The 12,961-nt window shown below is 36.3% G+C and overlaps 1 protein-coding gene across 2 annotated transcripts in view; it reads left to right on the top strand.

Moving 5' to 3' along the window:
• The window catches only part of MOSMO (modulator of smoothened), a 60,349-nt gene extending 47,388 nt beyond the window's left edge, over positions 1-12,961 (top strand). The window contains exons 2-4 of one of the 2 annotated variants that reach the window (XM_057747840.1): positions 1,272-1,484; positions 10,672-10,704; positions 12,804-12,961. In XM_057747840.1, coding sequence (XP_057603823.1) covers positions 1,272-1,484; positions 10,672-10,704; positions 12,804-12,961 — 404 coding nt within the window. Of the gene's footprint in view, positions 1-1,271; positions 1,485-6,047; positions 6,886-10,671; positions 10,705-12,803 lie in introns of those variants that run through there. The other variant, XM_057747839.1, reaches the window with a different exon arrangement.

Here is a 12,961-nt window from a genome sequence, read left to right on the forward strand (position 1 = left end):
CCCACATATACATCTGTATATACAGATCCAGCCCTGGTCTGTCTGCTCCTACCAAGGAGGGGGAGGGGGGGCTTCCCAAAGTGCCTCTAGGAATTTTACTGACTGTCCTCAAAAAAGGCAGTTCATGGCAGGTGCTATGATTTTGAGGTTAATGTCTTTTGTAGTTGTTGTTGTTCATAATGAGAAAATAAGACCAATAAAAGGTGAAGAAATCTATTGTGTTTTCAGTGGCTCCAGAAATTTCTTGTATTTTTGGCAGCTGTTTTCCCATTTGCAGTTGCTCTTAAAGGGGGAAGCAAGCAACTTTTACTCAACAGTAACACTTTAATTGTTCTTCTTAGTGGGGAAGAGGATAAAATAATTACTCTTTCATCTCCCCTACCCAGCTTTCTGTGAATTAATTCACCCCAAATTTGATAGAGGGGTTCCCTGGGCTTGACATGAGAACATGTTTGTTTAAGGATAGCACTTGATGTTTTACAAAAACCACTTTCATTTATTTAAATGGAACAGAGGGCACTTTAAAAATTAGCACTGATGCCTTTATGCTTGTCTGCTGAAGCATGCTAGGAATGATTTGGCAAAGTGAGCACTTGTACATTGTACAAAAATTGTTGAACTTACCAAATGGGGTGAACCTACTAGGTTTTCTAGCGTTTTCCTGAATTTAATGGAAAATACTTATATTGTAATATGTAGACCCTTTAAGTTTAATAAAATAATATTGGTTCTAGTATTTAATCTGTTATTTAATTTTATTTATTACGCTTAGGCATATTTTAAGTTTGCCTTCAATTTTTTAAAAAGTGTGTTTCTCCTCAGCCAAAATAAAATAATACACATTGAGTCTTGGATCTGAGAATAGAAAAGTTCCAGTTCTTCCTGCTCGTGTGTATAGTTAGCTCAGCAAGGGCAGAAACCTCGTTTCTCTTTTTCACTGTTATTTCCCTGGAGCCTGGAACAGTGCCCAACGCAAGTACCCAGAAAAGTATTTAGTAAATGACTGAATGAATTGCCTTCTATGACTTGGGAGGGTTTGGGGTTTCTTTTTTCGTGTTTTTTTTTTTTTTAATTCATTTTGTATGTTAGACAAAGTATTACTACATAGTGGACTACAACAGAATGCTGAAGAGTAGGACTCAGTAGAATTAAGTGCTTGAATGTCCCACACAGAGAGAAATAAGATTTAAGGACTAAAGGGGTGTTGGTAGGGACAATTCCCTAGGTGTACCAAAGCCACTAAAATATTCCCACATTTTGCATCTCCCCAGGAGCACTCACTGTGGGCCTTGTGCGACAGTGTCAAACAATCCATGGACGAGACCGGACATGCATCCCACCTCGGCTTCCCCCAGAGTGGGTCACCACACTGTTTTTTATCATCATGGGAATCATTTCATTGACTGTCACATGTGGTTTGCTGGTGGCTTCCCACTGGCGAAGAGAAGCCACAAAATATGCTCGATGGATAGCATTCACTGGAAGTAAGTAACCTGTGCTAACTAAATTTGTCTAGAAGGCAGTCACACTGGTATTTTTATGAAGATAATCAAGACTCAGTAATAAGGACTCTCATCATCCAAGAGCACCACTGGCGTACGGCCATCAGATAGACTCTACGCAGTCCCGTCAGCTCTTCAGAATTCTCACCACAGGACCAGGACATCCAAGCCTTAATTGCTTTGTATAAAGTGCTATTTTAATGAATTTTATTTTTGCTCACATTGTGACATAAGTATTCCAGGTCTGTGACTCAGAGCTACCACTAACCTGAGTCTTTTCCTCTTCTTAAAGGTATTGGTATCTTCTGTCAAAGATAAATCTAGAAGAAAATATACAGAAATATAAATTAGTTTAAGGCGGTGATTTGCTTTTTAATATCATTGATTTGAGTTTCTGCTGTAAGTTGTTGTATGACCATTGAAAAATCAACACATTTGGTTATTTAATAATTGTTTCTCAACATTTCTTATGCCGTTAAGCTATGCCCAAGGGTATGCTATATCTATATCTTACACATTTTCTTGTACTTTGCAAAATTGGTTTAATTTCAAAACACAGCGCAGGCTTTTCCCAAGCTAAAAGCAACAAAAATGCGCAAAGGAAAGATTTCTGTAATTCTGCTTCTTTCTGAAACAGTTTGGCTCCCCAGGGGACATTTGTCGAAGTCTGGAAAGATTTTTGATTGTAACAGCTAGGGGGATGCTATTGACATGTAGTGAGTAGAGTCCAGGGATGCTACTGAACAGCGTGCAGATGCACAGAACAGCCCCCCACCGCAAAGACTTATCTGGCCCCAAATGGCCCTGTTGAGAAACCCTGCTCTAAGGAACAAGATAACTATACCTATGCCAAATGCTATGGGATTTAATTTCTAATTCAGTGTCTTATAATCATCTCAGGTTTTCTTGAGTTTTTAAAAAATTAATATTATAACACAGCTTACCTTCACTTGATATTGTCATGCAGAACTTGTATTATAGGGGTAAGGTTTAATCCCATGTATCCCTATTAATGTTAAAACTCAATTTATTCTTAACGATCATAGGATAGGGATATTAGTTCATGAGTCTCTGTTTCTCCCTATCTCTCTGTGACTCTTTCTCTTTAGAGAATGTATATGTTTCTTGATCTGTTGTTTTATTTTTATGTCTATTTCTCTCTTAATTTTAAAATTCAGATCAGGTTGCATTCGGCATTAAAAAGGCTTCTCCATCCTTGTTAAGAAATGTGAAGCAGGTTGATGATCTTGTTTGAGGTCAAACAGACCTGAGACAGTTCTTTTCTAAACAGTAGGGTCTGGAGGCAGTTACAGAGACAGTGCTACTAAATTAAAGGGTATTGATGAGGAATTTCAAGAGAATTTTTACTCACAAATTACAGTTACTTATCCAGATAGAATTCACTCTTTAGGAGTAAAATGAAATCAAAGAAGAAGGATTTACTTTCTGGATGTAGTTGAAATTTGGGAGTGCATATGCTCTGAATACCAAAAATCTAAAATATAACTTAGCAAAGTAGTATCAGTCAGAGAAAAACATTAAGAGGCTCACATGAGCCATTGGTTCTTGTGACCCAATAAAGGGAAAGAACTTTGATTATCTTGTTTTTCATTCCTCATCAAGAAAGAATATTTAAGTGCATATTTAATACGTAGCTACCTTGAAATGCAGGATGTTTTTCCTTTATTTTCCAGTTAAAATAATGTAACTTTTTAAAATAATATGTGCATGATACATAATTCAAATCCTATGAAAGGGTCACCAAGTGAAAAGTAAATCTCATTTGTGGCCCATCACCCTGTGTCCAATACTCCTTTCGTAGAAGCAACCATTGTCACCAGTTTCTGGTGAACACCTACTGGTGGTGTTCTATGCAGAGAAACATATATGTATATGTGTGAGTGTCCTATAAATATATATTTGTCTACTTATACTATTCTGTACCTTGGTTTTTTGGTTCAACAATATATCTTGGAGTTGATGTCATCTAAGGAAGCATAGAGCTGCATTACTCTTAGCTTCCTTAAATACATTGCTTTTGTTACCAGAGCTGCTCTACTGGGGTGGCAGTCATTAAAGGGACTGGGCTCCCCCTAGAGCTTCCATTCAGCCTTTGAAAATGTACTTCTTCTCTATTGTATGTATTTCTATTCCAGTTAAGCTGTAGTTTTGATAAGAATAAAAGCTAACATTTTCTGATGGATCTACACAGTGGAAATGCTCAAAGGAGAGCCACACATGAGGTGGCTCACCTGTGGGGCAAGGGTGACAAAGATGTGTCTTTTCTTCAAGTCTGACTTTTGTCCTTGCTTTTGCCACCCTAATTTACTTGTCTGCCAGTACACCTGATATCCGACCATCAAGAAATCTGTGCCATACAGGATATGGAGTTAGGTCTTTACAGACTTATTTAGGTCCCAGAACTTGATTGTCAAAAGTTGATAGATATTTTCAGCATTAACAGTATTTTAAGATCTAAAGGAACTTCACGGGTCTCAGTAGCTTAAAACAAAACAAAAACGCTTCATCCACCAACATTAAATCTCCCCAGGAAGTATAGAGAGCTTGATTCTTTGGATTAAAAACCAATATTGGATAGAATTAGGAGTTTATGGCTTCCTTAAAATTTGATTGAACTTTTCCTGACCAATTTGGAAAATATTTAACACTTGTGAAATATTAAACCCTGCTTTAAATATAGTCATTAAATGATTACTCCATTATAAAGGATAGATTTTTATCTTACAGTAGAAAATAGGAAAGTATAGAAATTAAGTTGGGACATCAATTAACAGAATGAACAACAGTAATTCCTGCGTATCTCTTAAGCACTTCTGAATTATTTTAGTATTTCTTGAGGTTAGATTAATCCCCATTAAAGGACAAATTGTTTTTAAGACAATAATGTTTTCCCATTGTTTTTATTAGATTGTCTATAGCTATTTAGATTGTGGTGTCATTTTACTTACCAAACCACATTAAGGCATAAGAACCATTAGAGATTGGTGACAGATACCACTGATAAGGGGGCATTGGCAGCAGTGATAAAGTTATTTATTGCTAACTGTACAACAGAAAGGCCAAAAGATCTAATACTTCATACCTGAATTTCTCGTTTGTTCTATAGTAGATATCCAAAAGAATCTAAATCCACTTATGTAACATTATTTGGTATGGTTATATGCCAAAAATGAAACAGACTCCATGTCCGTTTAATATAAAATAATCCACCTAAATGGTGTAGAGCAAATGAGAGTGCTGGTGTATTTCTTAAGCTAATGTATTACTTAAGGTTACTTTTTCCTGCATTTCTGGAGCTATTCCTTCCAGGAAATATTCCTAATCGGCTTTTTTTTTAGGACTCTCCTATTAAATTTTGTTGATTGAGTAACACAAAAATAATTGGTATATTTATCCAGGACTCTGTCAGTATTGCTGGGGATGAGTTTAACTCACAAAAGTTTTCTCATTCAGTTAATAATGAGAAAGATTGTAGTACTTGTCTTCACATTACACTGCAGAAATGTTTCTGCCTTCAAAGAAATTTGAAAGGCTATGAACATTTGACCAACATGCTTTCAAAAAGCAAAAAATATTTTCTTGGAAAAGCCAGCCTATCTATATATAGGTAATCTGTGTTCCCTAAGAAGAGCGTTTCTTTGGTAGCACAGCAGAGCACACCGTTTCCTAAAACAGCCAACTGTGGAATTACTTCTGCCCAGACACTGGGTTTTCTGATATCTTTCTAGAATCATTTTCGCAAATAATATATTTCATTGTGTTTGTATACAAAACTCAAAGATTTCCCCACCCTCCCCCACTTCAAACGCTAGTCAGAAACCTGGGAGAGATTCTTTTTTTTTTGGAACGTTGTCCCTCATGAGAGAGAACCACCCTGACAATTCGCTCCACGTCCCAGAAGTCTATGGTTCTCTCCACTAGCCGACTCTAAATCAGAGTAAGATAAATAGCATTTATGTTTGTATGTATCTTTTCTCAATTCCTTATAACTAATACCATCTGAGAGGAGCAGAGAATTGGCAAAATAATACTAGGATGATAATAATATACATTTATTCAGCACTTACCATCAACCTGGCACTGTGTGAAGGACCTGACATTGTTTTGCTTATCCTTGTACTATATACTTACCCATTTTCAGAATTTCAGAAGCCTGAGATTACACCATTAGTAAGTAGTAGAGCCAGAACTTAGCTCCTGCCTGACACTAGCCAGAGCCCTTAGTCACTACTTTAAATGGTCAAGAATTGTATATATGAGTACGTAGTAGGTTTGGAGGCCTTTCTTAATGCTGATATTCAAAACTGTATGTAAAAGGCTAAACCAGCTTTTACTGTATTTAATTGTTAGGCTTTGGGGATCTGTAGTATACACAAATCTTTTGATAAGTGGTCCATGTTATAAAAGATTTAACCATGTCATCAATCCACAACCCTTCTTATAAACTTCCTTTGTGCCAGATTTTCATTGTTTTCTTAATCACCAAACTATGTTACTAATGTTGTGTTTTGGTTTGTTTTACAGTGATCCTTTTCTGTATGGCTGCCCTAATATTTCCAATAGGATTTTACATCAATGAAGTCGGAGGTCAACCTTATAAATTACCCAACAACACAGTAGTTGGGTCATCATATGTACTTTTTGTCTTATCAATTTTCTTTACAATAGTAGGACTTCTATTTGCCGGCAAAGTTTGTTTACCAGGCTGATGAATGTCTAAATGGCTTGACTCTTTTTATTATTTTTTATTTTATTTTATTTTTTTATTTTTGGAGGGTGGGGAGGACAAAGGCAAGGCATCTGAGTAGTCCTCGCATAGGAAGCTGCTTAGATGAAACTGATGCTGAAAAGAAAAAAAAAAAATGCTTTGATTTGTTTTCACTATGCACTTTGGATTTAAAAACAAGAAATAAGGAGAGCCTTTTCCATAACCAAATACAGACAATATTGACTAAATCTCCTGACCATATTCAGGCAGTCAGGTCTGCACTGTGATAGCAACCTAGTGAAGGAGAATGCTTTATACTGAAAAGCATGTGGCCCTTTGTGACTCTGTTGTTCCATTTTTAACGTCTAATGATTCATTTGAGGGAGGGAAAAAAAAAGTCTAAGTATTTATGAATCATGGCGGACCAGAGGGATGCAAGAGAAGTTCATGTGGGGCTGGCCTCACCTCCTAAGAAATTAGTGTTCACAGCTTCCTTGTAACGGTATGAAACTTTGGCACCAGAATGGATTGCCAATGCATTACTGCACCAAGAAGCCAATAGATCAAAACTTGTTTGCTAAAATGTATGTAAAAATTCTGAAATTCCCTATTCTCTGTGTACAAAAAAAAAAAAATCAAACACTAAGAAACATGTCGTTGGGGGTGGGTGGGTGGGGGAAATGTTCCTTATATTTATATAAATATATATATAATATATATATTTTGCTGATGCAGTATACAGTGTGTATATATGTGTGTGTGTGTGTATGTGTGTGTGTAAATTTATATACACACACATGCAAACAGTTCCTGGAAGAGAACTCTGAATGCTTTGCTAGCAAAACACTGTGGTGTGCAAACCTAGAACTCAATAGAAAAAAAGCCATTTATCTGAAGGCTGCATAGTGGAGAGAGTCTTCAGTTTACCTCATTCTTTGTAGCAGCCCTTGATTTTAACAGGTTTTTGTAATAGGTACAAATAATCCCATATCTTTCCAGGTGCAATTTTAAGTTAAGCTAAAATTCTTTGTAGAGTTAATTTATTTGTATATGATAGTAGAAGGTAAGATCATGTCAAACCTTATAATTTGGGGAATCTGACACTATTTAAATTATTGGCAACTGTTGTCCGTTGTACAGAGGTTCTCTTTTTCTACTGGCTCAGTCTGTTACATTAATAATGCATTTTATATGTTCAAGCACACAACTTTACATAAATATGAAATTCGCTAGTAATATCAATTTACAATATTTTGGCTATTTATAACACTAAATTCACTCTGCCATAAAAATTAAATTTGTTTTTTCATCTGTAAGCATTATTAATAATCTCCTTTACCAAAAACCTGAGCAATACAATATTTTCTTTAAATGCTATATGCCTTTGTTTGCTAAAAGCTAACATTTTTGCATTTACTTTAAAGGGCTGTACTAAACCCACAGCTTTACATTTCTTCCTGAAAGAAGCATTGCAGCTAACCCTTGAGCCCACAGATAGTGTTAAAATATGGTATTTCTCTTCTCCACAGTTCCATGTCTTCATGTCAATGCTTAGTTGTTTTTCCAGGTGAACATGATAGATAATCTCCTGTTTGAAATGTGGGACAGGAGGGTCTTTCATGGCAACGGAGTCTTTCATGGCAACAGCAACCCAAATGTCCCTATCAGTAGAGTTAGGGTCCCTTGTTTCACACAAACTGAAATGAATGCACTGTGTTTTGATTTTTGTTTTTGGGGGGGTGTTTTTGGTTTTTTGTTTTTTTTTTTAATGATTACTTCAGAGATGGGGCTGCCTCCTCAGATGTTCATGGTATGAGATGGAGGAGCCTGATGTGTTTCACACTGGCTTGTTTGACATTCATATATCTTACTGTTAATTCAGCAGTATTTTATTGCGGAAGAAAACCCCAGTGTTTCAGCTCACTCAGGAGTCAGGGTGAGAGGTGGACCACCACTGTGGTGCATTCCTTGAGTGTGCTGGGGGAATGTCACACATTTCCTTCCCAGAGTCAAAGAAACCTCTAGGAAATGCCTGAGGGAGACTAATTTTCCCCAAGTATTATGATGTCTAGTCAATTCTAAGAATACCACTGGACATGTGCTATGACATTCGGGATGGCAGTTCCCATTGTGATTTGATTGGACCTCAGTCAAATGGATCACTTTGAAGGAAAGCTTTGGTTGTCACCATTATACCACTGAAATAAGTGTTAGCAAAGTGTGGCTCAGATTAATTTATGATGTGACCAAGAGCTTTTCTCTTCCAAAAGATGAATTTTATTGTAAATAGCTTCTCAAAATATTTTTAACTGGATCATGAGCATGGGGAGAGAAAGTTTCTCAGCTGCTAAGAATTTCCCCACTGTTTACTTCTTTCACTTACAGTGGTATTGCATATAAGGTTGCAGAATTTAAGGTTTTATTTGTATCTATTACACAAACCATTAAATTGTCTTTAATTTCATCATTGTCTTGGAAGTCCAGTGCATAAAGGGCTGATAGGGGAAAACTCCCTCTAACCAGTCAGCACTCTAACCCAGGATTAAAACCATCCCATCAAGTAGTATGTGAAGTCAAATCTTTGTACTCTTCCAGACCAAACATTGAAATGGACTCATTCATATAAATGAAATTCTATAAATCCTGTAAGTGAAAAGATAGTCAACTGTCAGCAGTTGCTTTTAAAAAGATCACTATAATAAGTACTACATAGTACAGTATTAATTTATAGCAGGAAATCATATCTTGTAAACTGTATATAAAACTGTTTAATGGTGCAATCATTTGTCAAACTTTTGTCTGTTACATTGTTTTTAGAGTGTGTGCATTCTTCTCATACCTAAGAACATCACTGTAAAATCTGCTGAAAAATATTTATAGGTTTTATTTGCACAAGACTTAAATTAGTTTGAAATTTTTGGAAGCTCCTATTGAATATGCCTAAACATCTGTAAACATGAAAAATCTTCAGTTCATTAAAAGCAAACATTTCAGTATGATTCTTTCCAAAGGTAATCCATGTTCTATGTTGTTAATGTGTGTATGTAATTTTTCTGACTCTTCTACTTATAAATCTATTTTCTGTTTCATTTGTTTTGTTTTTGAAGGATGGCTTTTTTTTTTTTCTTTTTAATGTTCTAGATGACCAAAACACTCATTGGTTTTTACCCTTTTGCCTAAATCTTTGATATCCCCAGTTGATGTTCTGTGAAGTCACTGTTTAATCTCTTAAGTAAAATAATGAATAGTCCTGGTGACATACAATCTATTGATTTAGAGGAAAGACCCTGAAAAAGTATTGGAAACTAACTTTGAATATACTACTCTTATCTATTATTTTGCATCGTGGGCTTCATGGGAGGAACATGTTGCATTTATTTTGTCTTTATTAAAAGACTACTAGCCACAAGTTACTCTGATTGTAGTAACTGTTTTATCAACCCCCTTTGATCTTCTTTAAAATATTAAATTTACATTCACAATTCAAAACAGTAAGCTGTCTTTCAGAACTAATTTTTGAAGGATAAAAATATATGAAGGAAAAAAGTGGCCTGTGTAGGTTAGATTCCCTACATAGGACTTATTAGTTATATCACCTCAAGAGACTTTAAAGTTTGTGATCAAGGCCTGTATATTACCCCAAACTTTATTAAGAATTGTTTTCTAATTGGTTATAACATTTTTCGATTAATAGTTTCAAAACAAATTGTTAATACAAACTGTATAAAATGAACATAATTTTCTTCACTTGTATTTTTGTTATTGAGCAAGTTTATCAAAATAAATTGTCTACTAAAGAAACTAAAAAGGCTTCTATTACTTTGAAATAAGCTTTGAATTTAAAATTTTTTTTCAGAAATTAATTTCTTACAGAGGTTTCACACATTCACACAGTGACACTTGCATGCTTCTTGGTTTGGTTTTGTTGTTAGCATTGTGCCGGGGGACGTTCTCCCCTCTCTTCTTCCACTCTCACTCCTAGCTCCCCACTGGGAAAGAGATGCTATTAATATTCCAGAACATGGATTAGGCTATGTTTACCAGTAAGAAGAGGCACTCAGCAATAAAAGACCACACACATGTGGGGCTCTCTTCTACATCATGCTTCCATGGACTAGAAGAGAGAGACTGACCCAAGGTTCTCATCTTTCTTTTCTTTTTTCCTTGCACATTGACCTGAGCCCTTTCATCTTTGCTTTAAGTCTTCTGTTTCTACTTTATTTCAGGCCAAAGGCTCTTAGCTTGTAAGATTGTAAAATTTGGGTTGAAGGAGCAATATAAAGCCCTTTGGTCTCTAGACTTATCTGTCTGCTCCTTCACAGCTTTACTGCAGCTCTCTCTCAGAGTATCAGGAGTAACCTAGCCTAATAGTAACTAGTAATCAAATAAAACACTATATTTGCCCTTTGCTGCTGTTTCTTCTTTATATGGCCTCTGCAGGAGCTTCATGGAGAGTTGGGAGTTTAAGACAAGGTAGGATTTGGGTGTTCTCGGCTTCTGGAGCCATCCTGGTTTGCCTAAGGTAGGGCTTTTCTGGAACATGAGACTTAGTGCTATAACTGAGAAAGTTCCAGGCAAACAGGGATGAGTTGGCCACCCTACCTTTCCACCATTCAAATCTTACCCTAATTTAAAACACAGATTAGAGGTATTTGAAGAGTTCCTTTCTATAAATATTAATGGATAGGTCCACTGGAAATTGCAATGGTTGACTAAATACTGAACTTCTAAGAAAGGAGAAGAAAATACTTTTTTCTTCTCTTTGGTAATACTGTAGGAAAAGGCAACAGACTGTCTTTAAAAACAATAACATGGATTAAAAAGATACTTTATTTTGAGTTAGTCTTCCATCAACTTTCTTCTAACCACTGTATGAGAAGATTATAGGAAAAACACCAAGACTAGAGGACTGTGGGTTCCTTTTATGCAAAGTCAACTCTTCTGGGTCACAGTTACCCAGCAACAAAATAAAAGTAGTTATTTATAAATTGTATTAAAGATAGAAAGCATAATGCTGTATTATTTTTTAGAATTTTGGTTCTTTTCCCAGCAGGAAAAAAAAAAATGGGATGATATTTTCAAGCACTCAAGGTTTCTACAAATAAACCCCAGTTTCAAAGACTAAGATCACCCAAGATTAAATTTCAGGAAGAAATTTTTCATGAGACTCAAAATTTCAGAGCTGGATGAAATCTAAAAGCATGTTCAGTGTTTCCATTTCCAAATGAAGAAATCAAGGACTCAAAGGCTTATTGACTTTCCCAAAGTCACATAACTAGGTCTCAGCAGAACATTCAATGTAGAAAAGAATGTCTGACAAATAGGCCTTCGACAGTTGTTGACCTAGGACAGTTCAAATTCTATAGCTACAGGGACTTCCCTGGTGGTCCAGGGATTAAGAATCCACCTTGCAATGCAGGGAACGCAGATTCGATCCCTGGTCTGGGAACTAAGATCCCACATGCTGCGGGGCACGCCACAACTAGACAGAAGCTCGCATGCCACAACAAAAGATCCCGCATGCGGCATCTAAGACCTAACACAGCCAAATAAATAAAGTAAATATTTTTAAAAATCTACAATTTCTGTAGCCACTTGAACCAGTCTTTCTTCAAGTAATCTCCATCTTCTTCAATTCATCCAAATCATTTCTGCCAAGATAATCTTAACACAAAAGAAAGCTTTTCATTTCTTTATTCGAGTTCCTGTCATGCCCGCAGCCTACACAATGAAATCCAAACTTCTTTCACATAAAATTGAAAACCCTTAGTGAGCTGGCTTGAGGCTGTCTCCTCAGTCTTATTTCTCATCATTGTCTTTTCACTTTTTACTGACAAACCAACCTATTCTCCATTCTGCTACACCTTGCTCTCTGTCTAGCTGTGCCTGTACGACCTTCCCCTTGCAGTTTCTTTCATCCCTCCTGTATTTGAAATAATCTAATTTTTTTGTGCTTTGTTTCTCTTTTGCTTGTACCTCTGTAACAGAACTTACTAGAGGGGAATCGACTGCCTGGATTCAAGTCTCAGTTCCACAATAAATCACTTAATAAATCACTTAACCTCTGTGCACTTGGTTTTCTCACCTGTAAACCAGGCCTGATAGTGCCTACCTCATAGGGTTATTGTTGGTTTAAATGACATAAAGCATGGAAAGTTCCTGGCACATAGCATTCAGATGTTAGTTGCTGTTGTGATTAAACACTTCTCTATAACTAGATCATAAACTCTGGAATTCAAGGAGTGTGGCTTTCTCATAGTCTGGACACCTGACCCAGGGCTTTACACATGAATTTTCATGATTATATTTGGGGCTAGATTATAAAGGAAAATTATGAAACTGTGTTTCCTGGAGATGTGAAAGGCCCAGTCCCCTATCTTCCGGGATTGTTTCAATGAAATTTTTCCTGAAAGCAGAGGCTTGCATAGATCATCAGCCAGTAAGTGTGGTTATTTTATTGGTAAGTATTTGACAGTATAATATACCAGTCTTGCTGACCTCCTTAGGATTTCTCTGAACTCAGGACCCTTTACTACTGAACTCACAGTGCTTTAATATTGATACTTATACAGAGGACCAGGATGACACAAGCACCCTGTTGGTCCTGAAGAGAACCCTCTGGAGGCTTCCTCAAGCTTGTGGGTTCTCTGTTCTCTTAAAGCCATCCATATATTTGGTATGTTTTGCAGAGACTTGGTTCTGCCAAGATGGTTTTAATTATTTCTGCTAA

The sequence above is a fragment of the Hippopotamus amphibius genome, chromosome 9 (assembly GCF_030028045.1).
Source record: "Hippopotamus amphibius kiboko isolate mHipAmp2 chromosome 9, mHipAmp2.hap2, whole genome shotgun sequence".
Lineage (NCBI taxonomy): Eukaryota > Metazoa > Chordata > Mammalia > Artiodactyla > Hippopotamidae > Hippopotamus > Hippopotamus amphibius.